The 15,594-nt window shown below is 32.7% G+C and overlaps 1 protein-coding gene across 1 annotated transcript in view; it reads left to right on the top strand.

The window, feature by feature from the left end:
* Positions 1-15,594, top strand: part of LOC129939353 (tachykinin-like peptides receptor 99D) — a 222,462-nt gene that overhangs the window by 115,310 nt on the left and 91,558 nt on the right. Inside the window, exon 4 of the mRNA XM_056047333.1 lies at positions 3,354-3,528. Coding sequence (XP_055903308.1) covers positions 3,354-3,528 — 175 coding nt within the window. The remainder of the gene's footprint in view (positions 1-3,353; positions 3,529-15,594) is intronic.

Raw genomic sequence — 15,594 nt, 5'->3', positions numbered from 1 at the left:
TTGCTCTCCTTTCTTGCAAAACAGCTATGGTAATCAGACCGATTTTAATGTACGGTGTGGCAGTACGGTGAACTGCTTTAGAGAAAGGTATAAACAGGGATAAGTTAAATACAGTCCAACGTTCAGCTTGCCTAGGTATAAGCGGATCGCTTCGCACGACCCCGTCTGCGGCACTGGACACCTTGCTCTACCTAACACCTCTTGACATATTTAGCAAACAAATAGCTGCAAGCTCTGCTAATCGCTAAAAACTTCATAGAAGTGGACTAACAACAACATTGGCCACTCCGTAATTCTAAGGTGTTTAGAATCAATTCCAAAGCACACAGATTACATCATCCCCGAACTGCAATTCGGAATTTCCAGATTTCTATACCTTTAAGGTCTTTCTGGTAGGATAAGGCATTCTTGGAAGACGAGTCAATCCATTTTTATACAGATGGTTCAAAAACAAAAGAAGGGGTTAGTGGATGAGTGTATTCTGAACGACTTAAATTAAGTTCCTCATTCCACCTTCCCAGTCATTGCAGCGTGTTCCTCGCCAGGAACGGTACAGTGCAGCCCATCCTACCACGTTTGGCAAATACTGGCATAGCAATCGCTACTTCTAAACTGTTGCTAATGCAAGACGCTATGAGAAAGGTAAACACCAGGTGGAACAACATCACCACTTGTCAGGTCACAAAAAACATCTGGCCAACACTAGATTTGCTATGCTATCTTTAAGCATGTAAGCTCGATAATAGGCATCATAAACGGACACTGTCTCATAGGAAAGCACGCCAAGCGACTAGGCGTATTCTCAAATGACTTTTCAAGAACCAGCAAGAGAAAGAGGAGAAAACAGTTCTTCACCTCCACTGTACATGCCCCTATTTGGAAAAAACTTCCAGGTATCCATTCCATCCAGAGATGAATGGGAGGACAAAAAACTCCTGGATAACAAAAGTACTCATTTATATACAGATGGATCTAAGACAAATGAGGGAGTTGGTAGTGGTGTGTACTCAGAAAAGCTTAATCTAAGCATCTCATTCCGCCTCCCTAATCATTGTAGCGTTTTTCAAGCGGAAATTTTGGCGATCAAAGAGGTTCTCTCCTGGCTCAGAGAAAACGTGATATCAACTTCTGATATCCGCATCTTCTCTGACAGTCAAGCTGCTATCAAATCCCTTGACGGTGTCTCGACAAAATCTTTGACGGCCCTAGATTGTCGATCGTCTCTTATGGAGATGGCGCAGCAATTTAACATTCACCTCTGTTGGGTGCCGGGCCACAGAGACATCACAGGTAATTGTAGAGCCGATGAACTCGCTAAAAATGGAACCGTCAAACCTATTTCACCTGAAAGGGAGAAGATAGGTATACCGATAGCTACATGTAAACTTATGCTAAAAGAAACAGCTTTTGCGATAGCAAATTCTAGGTGGCACAGCTTACCAACATGCGCAGCCACAAAACTCATATGGCCTTCACTGGACCTAAAGCGCTCTAAAGACTTGTTATCTCAAAGCAGACTTCATATTAGCTCCCTAATAGGTGTCCTTACAGGACACTGTCTTATAGGCAGACACGCAATACGACTTGGCGTAGCCTCAAATGACTTCTGTAGGAGCTGCATGGACGAAGAAGAAGAGGAAACAATCTCTCATCTCTTATGCACCTTCCCTGCTCTTTCACTCAAACGCAAACTTCATCTGGGGGACTACTCTTTTGATAATCCCAGCGAACTAGCTAAAAAGGATATTAAATATCTTCTTCGCTTAATAAAAAGCTCAAAATGGTTCTACTAGTTAGAAGTAAATCTCTAGATTCATGTGGTATCACAATGGGCCTTTCTCTTGGCCTAAGTGTGTGGATTCTAAATCCGCAGCCACGTTAACCTAACCTAACCTAACTGTACATTCCCGGCGCTAGCTCAAAAACGCAAGAATAGTCTACGAGAATTCCTCCATAACGATCTAAACTATCTTAATAATATTAGCATTATCAGCCTCTCTCGTTTTGTAAGGGACTCAAACTGGTTCCGTTGAGCTTAGAATGAAGTCTTAAGATTCATGAGGTATCACAATGGGCCATTAAACTAGCCTAAGTGTGTCTGATTCCATCATGAACAGCCACTTTAACCTAATCTAACCTATTAGATGTTTTAAAGAAATATTATGCAAAAGTTCCTCAAATGCTAAGCTTTTATATACTAATAGATATATGTGTTGCTTATATCAATTATATTGACTTTAATTTAAAAGCATTTTTCCTTTGAATAAATCGATTACAATCTTCAATTAAACGGTATTGAAATGTATTATTTTTTTAAATTATAATTGCAAGTAATTGAAATGTATTTTTGTTTGATAACAATAACCTATTATTGTGATTGACATGAAAGACGAAATCAATTACGAAAAATTTTCACCATTTCCTAACTCTGTAACGGAAGATATAATGTTTTTTATTTTAAAATTTCCACGAAATGATTAAAAACAAACGTACAAATAATCCAAAAATTGACATAGTTAGTAATGTCTGTTCTTTAAGGCAGTCACCTTTTTTAAGTTAAAACTATCCAAAGTAAATTCCGTAATTAAATTGAGGTCGTAGACTTCGACTTTTCTGTGGCATCTCAAATTTCTTCGTTTTCTGGGGGATACTTTTCAAAACATTTTTGTTTTCAACTTCTCATAGCGAGTTTCAAATAGAACCAAGCTTCACAAACATTCTAAGAAGTTTCTACTGTAAGATTTCTGTTAACTTAAGGTTTGTTTGTGTTGTATGCATAGCGCAGTGGTCTCTCAGATCTGAGTGCAAAGACAAAATAATATAGGGACACAGTCTTGTCCTTGTTGTAGACATTCAGTTCTAATGGAATAATAATAAGACAGAATAAGGTTTCTATTGAAAAACAAACTTCAGTAAGGAATTGTGTACCTCTATATTATACCTTACTGTTTTTCAATACCTTGCAATGGTATCCACATCTTTCGTCTAAGTACCTTTCAATGACTTAAAAAAGTTTTAAATTAACAAAGTTTTTCTTCAAAAATAATTACCTACATATTTACATTCCTAAAAGTGTAGAAATCCTTTGAGTGCTCTTTAACTTAAATAAATAATAATATAAATCAGCCTTCGTGAATTTTTTATGTTTTCTACGAATTTTTATATTTTTAAAACCACCATAAACCTTTTATTATTATTTAAACAATGGAAATTCTATGTAATGAATTTAATACAATTTAATTAATTTCATAAGCTATATGAACATAGTTCTCTTATAATGTATGCACCTTAAATGTGAATGTGAAATGTTTTCATTTATAAACTAATAGTGATTTTTTTTTATTTAATTTTAGTAAATCTCTCCATAGCCGATGCCATGGTGTCGTCGCTAAATGTGACATTCAACTACATTTATATGCTAGATAACGATTGGCCATTTGGAAGGATATATTGCAAAATCTCACAGTTTGTTGCAACACTAAGTATATGTGCCTCCGTGTTCACTCTGATGGCGATATCGATAGACAGGTTGGTAAAATGTATTTATTATTTATTTAATTTAACAAAAATGTTTTAAAAGTATTTTTTATGTTTTTTTTACGTATTTGTATAATTTTTGAACATTTAATTGAATTGATTGAATTTGTAGTTTATTAAATTTGTGTGGCTTTTATGCTTATTGGTTTGTTGATTTTATAATTAAAGTTTATATGTTTATATAGGTTTTGCAATGAAGGTTTTCAGATTAAATCTTATACATTTGCGTAAATTTATTAAACGGTAAAGGGAGCTAGTATAAAAGTGTGTTCTTTTATTTAATTTAAAGATCATAAGTATTATTTTTACTTCAATTCTTGTTGGTAATGAATAAGTATAATCTAATGGTTTTCTAAGGCTTCTGAGACGAGGCCGCATATTTTTTCGTACTGTTTTTTGCTGGTCGCCTTTGGTCTTTTCGAGATTTCTGAATTCACAACACAAAATACCTTTTACGTTGAATTGTTGTTGAAATTGATTACTTAAACATTTTTTGAAAAATTGCTTTTATGTATAACAACAATTTTGGTTTGTTGATAATTGTTTGGAAAACAGACAAAATTTCTTCTCAAAAACAAAAATTCTGCATGTTACATTTTAAGTCATAAACTGAAAAATTTTATTTCAAAGCAGTAAATACGACAAGGCTACAAATTTAACGACGATGCTGGAAATTTTTGGATTTTGACAATAATCAAACGTTTGTCGAATTTCGTCTCTTATCCAGTTTTTTTTACTTAATCAGATCTTTCTAAAATAAAGTGTTTGAATGAAGCTTTGATGATTAATAGCCTAAATTAAATTAAGAAGAGCGGTTATGAGAACCAATGTGAGGAACTAGGTGTAGAAGTAGAATAAATAAGTTTTCTTCGAAACAATTAAATTCTTGAGATACGACCTCCGTGATAAAGTTCTATTACGAGTACTTTACTTTTACTTTACTTTTGTTAGGGCTTAAGTACATCGTTCTCTTCGGCCTCAATTAATAGATCCCGCCAACTGGCTCGGTTTCTAGCTTATTGTCCACAGTTTCAATTGAAAATTTGACGTGTGTCGGCCTAAGCTTCATTACTCAACCGGAGATGAGGTCTGCCTCTGCTTCTGGTTCCCTCAGGCTTAGCGTTTAATACCCTACGGGCTGAAGCTTCGATGTTCATTCGCTCTTAATTGAACACGTAGTTTTTTACCAGTGGGAAGTCCCTCGTATGATTCGTGTATCTTCTCCGCCAGATAATATTTTGCCTGTAAGCACAAACCGTTCCATAGGTTTATGGTACGTAGAACCTTCCTCTCGAAAATATCAAGGGACCCTTCATTGGTGCTTCTGCACCATACACTATATAGTAAGACTTAGATGCTCAAGGTTTTGTACAGTGTTTCCTTGGTATACTTCGCGATAGGGCCTTATCCCCCAATTGCTTACATAAGTCAAAAAAACAGCGATTAGCAAGAAAAGTTTTACGCTTGATTTCGGCGCTGATATTATTTTGCAGAGTTAACAGAAGTACTCAGTACTCAGCACCCACCTCGAAGTTATACCTATCAATGGGCACGTTCTGAACGAGTCTGCCATGGAAATCGACTATTTATTTATTTATTTATTTATTTATTTATTTATTTAATATCAATTAGAGTTTACAATCTCAAATAGACAAATGAAGTTTTTAAAATATTCGTTAAATCATTATAAAATTTAAGCTATATACAAAAAAAAATTACAATTATTTAATTACATTATTCAATTTGTTAAAAAGTACAAGTTTAACATATTTTTGAATGAGTTTCGACTCAAATGAAAATTAAAATCTATATTAAGTGATACATTATTAATCTCCCTAACACTGGGCTCATTAAACGCATAATTTACTCTATGAACGTTTTCCCGGAATAATGTTCGAATTCTTAGTTCTCTAGAAGGAGCGTAAAGATCAATCAGCGATAATAAATAAGGACAATCAATATGATATGCTAAAATATCTCTGACAAAATTTATGGCAAACATCTTACGGCGATTTTCTAATGTCTGCATACCAATAAGCTGACATTTAACGATATACGAAGGCATTTCAATGTTCCAGCCTAGTTTGTGTACTACAAATCTTGTACATTTTTTTTTGACATTTTCTATTCTTGTAATATGAACATTGTAATGAGGATTCCACACTACGCAGCAATATTCAAGGATTGATCTAACATAAGCCACATAAAGGGCTTTAAGTGTGTAGGGGTCCTTAAGACCAAATGAATTACGAAAAATAAAACCCAACATAGAGTTGGCTTTGTTCACCATGAATTCTGTATGTTGTACAAAGTTTAGCTTGTAATCAAAAATGACTCCAAGGTCTTTTTTAATAGAAACTCTATCAAGGACATGACTTTGCATATTGTAGTCGTAAACAATAGGTAACAAACGACGTGTAAACGAAAAACATTGACATTTGGATATGTTTAGAGCTAATTGGTTTATATTGCACCATTTGATAAGATTGTTTACATGATTTTGGAGAAGTGTACAGTCTGTTAAGTTTTTTACACGTCTAAAAAATTTTAAATCATCCGCAAACATAAGACGCATTGAGTTTGTAAGGGCATCAGGTAGGTCATTAATAAAAATAAGGAACAGCATTGGACCTAAATGACTCCCTTGCGGAACGCCAGAAGTTACAGAAAAGGGATGATAGGTAACCGAATCAATTGAAACGAGTTGACTGCGCCCTGTAAGATAAGCTGTCAGCCATTTTAGCATGTTGGAATGAAAACCTATGTTCTCTAATTTTTTTAATAGAATTTTATGATGCACCCTATCAAACGCTTTTGCAAAATCGGTGTAGATAACGTCCACTTGGTAACCCTTTTCTAATGAATTTAGAATACAATTCGTGAAAATGGTTAGGTTAGTGGAAGTTGATCTACCGGGTACAAAACCGTGTTGGTACGGGGATATGATTTCTTTTAATAAAAAATTCAATTTATCGCAAACAATTTTTTCAAATACTTTTGGTATCGAGGACAATTTACTAATAGGTCGGTAGTTTGTTATTTCCTGTTTTGGACCACATTTGTGAATAGGAGTAACAAAGGACGTTTTCCATTCTGGCAAAAATACACCATATGTTAACGAACTATTAAACACAAAACACAAAACTCTAGACAGAACGACGGAACATTTTTTTAAAACAATAGGTGGAATTTCATCCGGACCAGAATTTTTATCTTCAGTTAGACCAGATAGAGCCAATTCAACTTCTGATAAGGTAACACTTAAATTTCCTATGTTTAGACTATTTAGAGACTGACAAAAAGAGGCGTTAGTGACAGTATTAGAATCAATATAATTTGACTTGAAAAACTTAGCAAAGGCATCGCAAATAGATGGTAGACTTGTTAAAGTCGAACCTAAATATTGCATACTTTTAGGGAATCCATTAGATTTTTTTTTACTTTTAATGAAACTCCAAAAACATTTACTATTAACTCTTAACTTGGATTCCAAAGATTAAATATAGTTTTTGTATAAAAATTTATTTAGAACATTGAAATTCGTTTCACACTCATTATAAATGCTGCGCAAATTGGCATCAGAATAACACTTTCTTAAACATTTATAAGCTTTATTCTTTTTATTATTTAAATTAATTAATCGACTGTTATACCAAGGAGGCTTAGAAGCATTTTTCAATTTAGTTTTAGGAACAAATAGATCGATGGCTGTCTTAAGAGAACTAAGAAAATTATTGTAAAAACTTGATAATTCCCAAGATTGAATAAAAGTTGAAAGCAGTACTACATTATTATCAATATAACTCGCAATGTTGTTAAAATTAGCTTTGGAGAAATTATATCTATATTTAAAAGGCATTTTTGGTTTGAAAAAGTTCAGTATTTTAAATTCAAAAATCAAAGCTATGTGATGTAAAGTGTTTGGAAACATTGGAAAAATAGAATTATTTACGAACAAATTTAAGTCTTTATCTGCAAACAATAAATCGAGTGTTCTATTTAAACTATTTTTACAATTGTTCATTTGAACCAAATTAACAGTTAAAAGCGAATCAATAAATAAAGAATCACACTCATTATTTACATTGAAAGGAACAAGAAGACCTTCATCAGAATCAAATACCCAACTTAAATTCGGCAAGTTAAAATCACCTACTAAGATGACATGCTGTTTACTATTAAGCTTAGAAATATAATAAATACAATTGTTTATATGTTCTTTGTACAAATCTATATGACTCTTTGGCGGAATATAACTTACTATTAGAAAAATATCTTTTTTACAGTTTAATGATACCTTAATAATAATTTGATCAATGTCAAAAGATGAATTATTTGATGTTGGCAATGATAATTCGGTACAGGCATATACGGAGCGCACAGCAAGCAGCACCCCTCCTCCTCTTTCTAGTCCAGTGGATACAGAACATCTGTCTTTACGAAACACTGAGTATTGATGACTATTAAACATCTCTGCATTGTTGTGATTCTTGGTTAGCCATCTTTCAGTAAACGCAAAGAAATCATACTGCTCAGATGATGACGATAGAAGCAATTGTTGCATTTTTGTGCATTCCTCCAATGTTTTGATAATAACCAAGGAAATTATATGAATCAGAATGAGAAGCAGAAGCATTAGTTAAGAGTAATGCATTGTTGCAGTGGGAAGTTTCTGTTGATGACGATGGTGACGGTGGTGGTGATGGCTGTGGCGGTGGCGATGGCTGTGGCGGCGGCGGCGACGATAATAGCGGTGATGTTGAAGGTGAAGAAAGAGTCGATCTTATTAAGAAAGGTGTGATGGGAGAAAGCGATGAAGATGAAGCTGATAATGATGACGATGGTGACGTTGGTTTTTGGCAAATTATGATTGATCTAAGAGACTCGGAGGCTCGGGATGTATAGTTATTGTTTTCTCTTTTTTGTCCAGAGTTAAAAAATATTTAACTTGAACATGAATGGGCCAGAACGAAGAGTCCATGACTGTTGATAAATGTTCATGTGACACACTCAATTTAAATGTAACGAATTTAAGTTCAGAAACATTTGCATCCTTTTTTACTAACATAAAACATTTAAAGGAATCTGTAGGAATGTTTGTTTTTGAAGATATGAAATTAACAATGTCTTCAGGAGTAGTTGTGTTAGCAAAACGAGATAGATGAAGCCATTTTATTTTTGGTATAGCACTTAAATTTGTTGACGTATCGGTGCCAATAATTTTCACTTCTCTTTTCTTTTTTTGGGGGTTTCTTTATTTACTCTCAACAACAACAAACTCTGATTTTTTAGAATTATTTTTTTTGAAGGTCCGGGAATATTATCATTTAATGATGGGTCATTGATTGAAATGAGTTCCATTTTTGAATTTTCAGTTAAATTGTTATTTACACCAGGCATATCACTATTTACGCGATTTAAATTATTGTTATTGTCGATTAGACTTGGCGAAGAGTCAGGTATAATTTTTTTCGCTAATTTGCGAGGTGGGGAATTTAACTGAGACCTTTTAAAGGAAGAGAACTCTTTTTTGAGATCATTTACACTCTCAGAAAGAACATTGAAATTGTTAATAAATTGGGAAAGATTAATACTTTGACAAGAATTACATTTCCAGAATAATCTTTTTTCTGCAATTATATCAAAATCGTTGTCACTTATATCGACACAATTTTTATGAAAAAAACGACCGCAGAAATATTCGCATTTAACGTATTTAATTTCCTTGGAACGTTTTATACTTTGTTCGCATTTAGCGCAAACTTTAGACATGGTGAAGATTAATCAAACCGACCGTGAGAGAAGTTAGTCGAAGACTGACAGGTAATACTTTGTCCTCGTTAATCACAAGACCCATTTTGTTCGCGTCAGACTCGATACCGGAAAAGGTACCCGTAACTGCTCGTTTTTTTTTTCCATAATGTCAAAGTCATCTGCATATCTAAGATATTGTATAAGATTTTAGAAAGATGGTGTCTTTGGTGTTAATGTTGGTGTTTCTCTCAAGGCTATTTATTGAAGAAGCTAAATGGCAGGGCATTGCCTTGTCCAATTTTGTGATGGTTTCGAAGGTCTCTTCAACGTTATCCTTATAAGTCGTATCAGTTTGGCAATTTGTTCATGTTGACACTGTCATATACTGCTTTGAAATCGATGAATAGATGATGCGTATCGATGTTATATTCTAAGGATTTCTTAAGGATCTGGCGTAGAGTGAAAATTTGGTCGATGTTATATTTTCCAGGCCTGATAATGGCCAATTAGTTCATCTATGAATCGTTTCAGGCGTTCACATAATACACTAGACAGGTTCTTGTAACGATGTTTAAAAGGCTGATGCCTGTGATGTAGTAAGTGCACAAAAGGCAGTTATGGATTTAACAGATAGCTCTTAAATTAAACTCGTTGAGTGTGCTTAAAAAGCTCCGGCATCACCGGCAGCTTCGTTCGACTTTAGTCATCAACCAAATGGATTTGTTGGGGCTGCTCTTTGGCGGGATCGAGGACTTCATCACCATTAAGCAGCTGGTCAAAATAATTCTGCTTGCGTCGGATCCAGAGCTATGACACCTGACTCACATTCTTAGGAAGTGGGAGCAAAAGACTAGAGATTTCTACAAAGAATCAACGATCTATAAGTCATGCGCATGCCTCACAACCCGGCCGTAAATGGAAAACCCGATTTGTGATGAAGTAACAGATTCTGATGAACGGACTGATAACGTCCTATCATTGCCCTTAACAAATCGAAATTTACAACAAAAATACAAATTGAGAAGTTCAATTAGTTTCGTAGAGATTTTAGTTATTTTAGGACAAAATCTGCCCATTTTTTTTTTTTAATTATGTTTTTTACAGCAATTGATTTTGAAACAAACTTTTCTAAATAGTTAATTTATGTTCGAGATATTTTTGTAAATTTTTAATATTTGTAATAAAACGTCTAAATTGAATTCTTATAAGAACTCTGATCGCAATCATATTTATACCAAGATTTTTAATGGCCTTAGTTTGAATCAGAATTCAAATTTACACTATCAAATAAGGTTTTTGAGATATTTAAAATTCGTTAAACTTTTTGAGGCTATTTTAATCCATGAATTTTTTTTTAACAGAAAAAAAGATAACAGTTTCTCTTTTTTTAAATAGAAAAAAAAATAAAATGGTCAACATTATTTCGGCTCCAGAATAAATTTATTCAACGAAGAATAGCGTTTTTGACGTTATTCGATAATTGACATTTTTTCAAAAAGAAAAAACAACAAAAATTAAACCAAAAATTTATTTTCGAATCAAAACTATCTTAACAACATATTGGTCTTAACTTTAATTAATATTTAAACAAAAATACAACTGATATTTTTTTACAAATAAATAAAATCCTACAAAAAATATCAAACTACTGTTTCGCGTCCCAAGTATCACTATAAATACAAGTTTAAGCTTGTATTTACTACATACTCTTTAAAGTTTAATTAATGACAATGTGGCGTATTAATGTGAGCGTGCTTGACGTGGCTGGTTTTCCATTAATTGATCTGGCTTAGCGCCGCCGTTTCCTTTACATAAAGGTCCAGTGGTAGAAGATTGAGTGGTTCTTTTCGCTCTTGTTATGCCTATACACGCCATTCTCTGTACCCTTGCCCTTTTTAGATTTGTAACTTTCTTTAACTATTCGTTGTCTGAAAACATGACCAGTGTACACTCCTATACCACGTAATGTTTATTTCCATAGCAGGGTTGAGCTGTTTCTACACTTTTGTCTTTGGCGTGTTTTCACAGCCAATATGGGGGTATCTTAGTCTCTCCAACGTTTTACAATCAAACGATATAAGACCAATTGGTCTATAGTGTTTAGCAATAATGTGACTGGGTTTACCAGCCTTAGCTATAAAAATTACTCTGACTTTGCGCGAAAACCTATGAACATATTCCCACATATCCCTTAAGATTTCTTGGCTATTCAATACAAACTATAATAATAAATTTCACCCATGGGAATTTTTCAGTAGTGGTTCTCGCCTTTTTTGAACTTCCCTTAGAAAATTATTGTTATGGGTCCGATTTGTCAAATTGAAAAATTTGACGTTTATCTACGTTTCAAGGTCCCTAGAGTCGAAATAAAAGATTTTTAGAAAGATGTCTGTGCGTGCGTGTGTACATACGTTTTTTTCCTGGTCCATAGCTTAAGAACCAGAAGATATATCGACTTCAAATAAATGTTGTTATACAGATAAAAATGTAGAAAAATTAAGGGTGGTTGTTTTTACCATAGCAGTTTGAAAAAAGTGAAAATTTTGGTTAACCCTAAATATCTCACGAACCAATGTCGTTAGAGACTTGCATACAATTTTATATCATAAATTGTAACGTGATACCAAAGATAGATAGTTTTATTATAAAAACTAAAAACCTAAAGAAAACATTACTCAAAGTTGGTGAAAATTGATTTTCAACTCAAATACCTTTTCAAAAAAGAGGCTGGGATGCGACCCACACTGATAACTTCCCATCCCGTCTGTCGATTTGTCTTGCTTAAAAGTTTGTCTTTATGTACTCGTATCAATTTTTACCAAATATGCGTACTCTTTTTGTAGATTTTATTTTTTATATGAAAAAAACGGACTGTTGGATTTTTATATAAAAATTACTGAATATCGAAAACAATATTTTCTGTGAAATAGAATAAGTTTCAAGCCAATATTTTTAAGTTTTGAAAAACTATTTGAGTCGAAAGTAAATTCTACGAAGTTTTAGTATTGTTTTTATTTTAGAGTTTTATTTTTTGTAAAAAAAACTGTCAATTCGATTTTTTTCAAACTTTAACTGAATGTTGACAACAAGATTTTTTGAAAGATAAAAGTAAATTAAAGCCAATATCTCAAAGTTTTGAAAAGATATTTGAGTCGAAAATCAATTTTTACCAACTTTTATAAATTTTTTTTTTTAGGTTTTTATTTTTTGTAAAAAAACTGTCAATTCGATTTTTTTCAAACTTTAATTTTATGTTGACAACAAGATTTTTTGAAAGATAAAAGTAAATTAAAGCCAATATCTCAAAGTTTTGAAAAGATATTTGAGTCGAAAATCAATTTTTACCAACTTTTATAAATTTTTTTTTTAGGTTTTTATTTTTTGTAAAAAAACTGTCAATTCGATTTTTTTCAAACTTTAATTTTATGTTGACAACAATATTTGTTGAAAGATAAAAGTAAATTAAAGCCAATATCTCAAAGTTTTGAAAAGATATTTGAGTCGAAAATCAATTTTTACCAACTTTTATAAATTTTTTTTTTAGGTTTTTATTTTTTGTAAAAAAAACTGTCAATTCGATTTTTTTCAAACTTTAATTGTATGTTGACAACAAGATTTTTTGAAAGATAAAAGTAAATTAAAGCCAATATCTCAAAGTTTTGAAAAGATATTTGAGTCGAAAATCAATTTTTACCAACTTTTATACATTATTTTTTTAGGTTTTTATTTTTTGTAAAAAAAACTGTCAATTCGATTTTTCTCAAAATTTTTCAGAATGTTGAAAACAATATTTTTTATAAGATACAATAAGTTTGAAACCTAAATTTTAAGTTTTTGAAAAGACATTTGAATCGATATTCAATTTTTACCAACTTTGAGTAATGTTTTTTTTAGATTTTTATTTTTTATAAAAAAAACTGTCAATTAGATTTTTCTCAAAATTTTATCAGATGTCAAAAACATTATTCTTCGTTGCACAAAATTGTTTTAGAGATAAAATCATATTTCAGTCGTAAAATTTTGGAGGTGACAAATTTTTTTTTTCAGTTTTATTGATTTAAAAAAAAACCGTTATATTGATTTTTTTCAAAAAATATACCTGTTTGGTATCACGTTACAATCTATTATATAAAATTTAATTCAAGTCTCTAGCGTTTTTGGTTCGTAAGATATTTAGGGTTAACCAAAATGTTCACCTTTTTTTCAAACTGCTATGGTAAAAAAACCACACACGCAATTTTCTTGAGAGCCCTTTCTGCATCTTTCTGCCTTATTATCTGTATAACAAAATTTATTTAAAGTCGATATCTCTTCTGGTTCTTGAGCTATGGACAACGAAAAAAACGTCGCGAACGTACGGACGTACGGACGTACGGACGTACCTCTCAAACTAATTTCATTTATCCAAACTGTAAAAATTTAAGAAATGCTACTAAAATTGGTTAAAAGTTGTTTTCGACAAAACTAAATTTTCAAGCTAAACTATTTCTTTATATAAAAAAATTGTTGTTAATTTAAAAATGTTTAAGAATAATTCAACTGACGACTTGTCCATTGTAAAAAATTGTTATTTTTAACTATTTTTAAAAAATCCGTTATAATATCTTGTCGCCTGGGTTATCGTATTCATGCCTACAAACGTAAACCTGGACATATTTTAAAAAACGATGGATTTAAGTCCTAGGAAACTTTTTAATCGGTAATAACAATTAAACTTTATTAGTTTTGGAGATATTTATTTTTTTCAATTCTGTTCCATATGTGGTACAGTATGCATTAAGATAAATATTTAGCTCTTAATTAGGAACAACGAAAATAATCATATATTTAATTTCAAAATAACAATAGCTCTACTTATTGACTTTTAGCGATTTCCAGTTTAAAATCTTTTAATTTAATCAGAGTTTGTTCATTCTTTTGTTCTCCCACCCTCTTCTGCAGTAGCCAGCTATTTATGGTGGCCATGTCTAGAAAATGGTAAAACAAACACAGATACCATTTTTTAGTGCGCATTTTTATTTTGTACTTCCCAAGAAAAGAGTCTTATAAATCCACTCCCCCCATATGCTTATGGGGGATTATAGATTTTTACTATTTTGGGACAATCTACTTCAATATATTTTTTTTGTTTTTTTGCAATATCGGCTAACATTTTCAATGGGCAGTTGACCTACAAAGGACGAGGACAAAACAACAGGCTTATTATCATACCACATCACTGTGCCAACTTCGGTGCCATCTACATCAGCTACCCATTCTTCTGAATGCCCTCGTTCTGTTTTCGTACTCTTCAGGTCTTTTAGGGATGGGATCTTTGCCTAGTCGACCTTTTTTGACCGTTCCCAGTGATTGGATACTTTGTTTCGAGAGGAAAGAAATAAGTTCTGCAGAAGTGTAGTAATTATCGAAAAATAATTTGTATTGTTGGTATCTCGGGATAGTTCTTGCTAGGCGGACTACAATATTACTACTTGCACCCAAGTCAGGCTCATTAGCATATCTCAATTCAGAATTATTTTCCATTCCAGAGTATATCTCGAAGTCGTATGCTATGCCTCTATCGTCACATAGCACGAGAAGCTTATATCCCCATTTGTGCGGTTTGTTAGGAAGATATTGACGTAAGAAATTTGCAGCTTTCGTTGCGCACATCTGTTCGTCTACTGATAAAGTCTCCCTCCTAGGTATACTCTTGAATTTCTTTTTTAGACTTTCTATTATTGGCCTTATTTTATGTAGGCGATCATGTCCTGGATGACATGACGGTACTTGTAAGGAATTGTCGTTGAAGTGCAGGAACTGTCTTATCTTCTCAAAATGATTCACGGTCATAGTCTCTCTTACTAAAGGTATACCTAACTCAGATTCCCAATACATCCGTATATTAGGCAATTGAGCAATGCTCATAAGCAAACATATACCTAAAAAAATTTTTAATTCGTATGTGGTGATACAGAACGGTTTAGATGGGTCTTTTTGGATGCTGAATTTATGCATTTCTTCAACTATGTGGGTTAGTAGTTCATCATCAAAAAAATCTAAAAAATATTGCAATGGAGTATCGATAGTTGTGATTGGCGGCTCCAAATTAGATTTCTTTTCTTTCTTTTATCAGCGGTATTATTATTTGAAATCCGATTTATGGTAAATGGCATAGGGAATGAACTTCTACTTTGGCGTGATGACGTACTTGGCTCTAAAATGCTGGATTGAGGATTTGTTTTGGTGAAGGAATTGTTTTCGGCACAGAGAGTGCTAAAGTAAGTAGAAGATAATGGTGCATACCTGGTAGGCTCAATATCA

Source organism: Eupeodes corollae, chromosome 1 (assembly GCF_945859685.1).
Source record: "Eupeodes corollae chromosome 1, idEupCoro1.1, whole genome shotgun sequence".
NCBI classification, from domain to species: domain Eukaryota; kingdom Metazoa; phylum Arthropoda; class Insecta; order Diptera; family Syrphidae; genus Eupeodes; species Eupeodes corollae.
The sequence above is the reverse complement of the archived record's forward strand: the minus strand, read 5'-3'. Positions and strand labels throughout refer to the sequence as shown.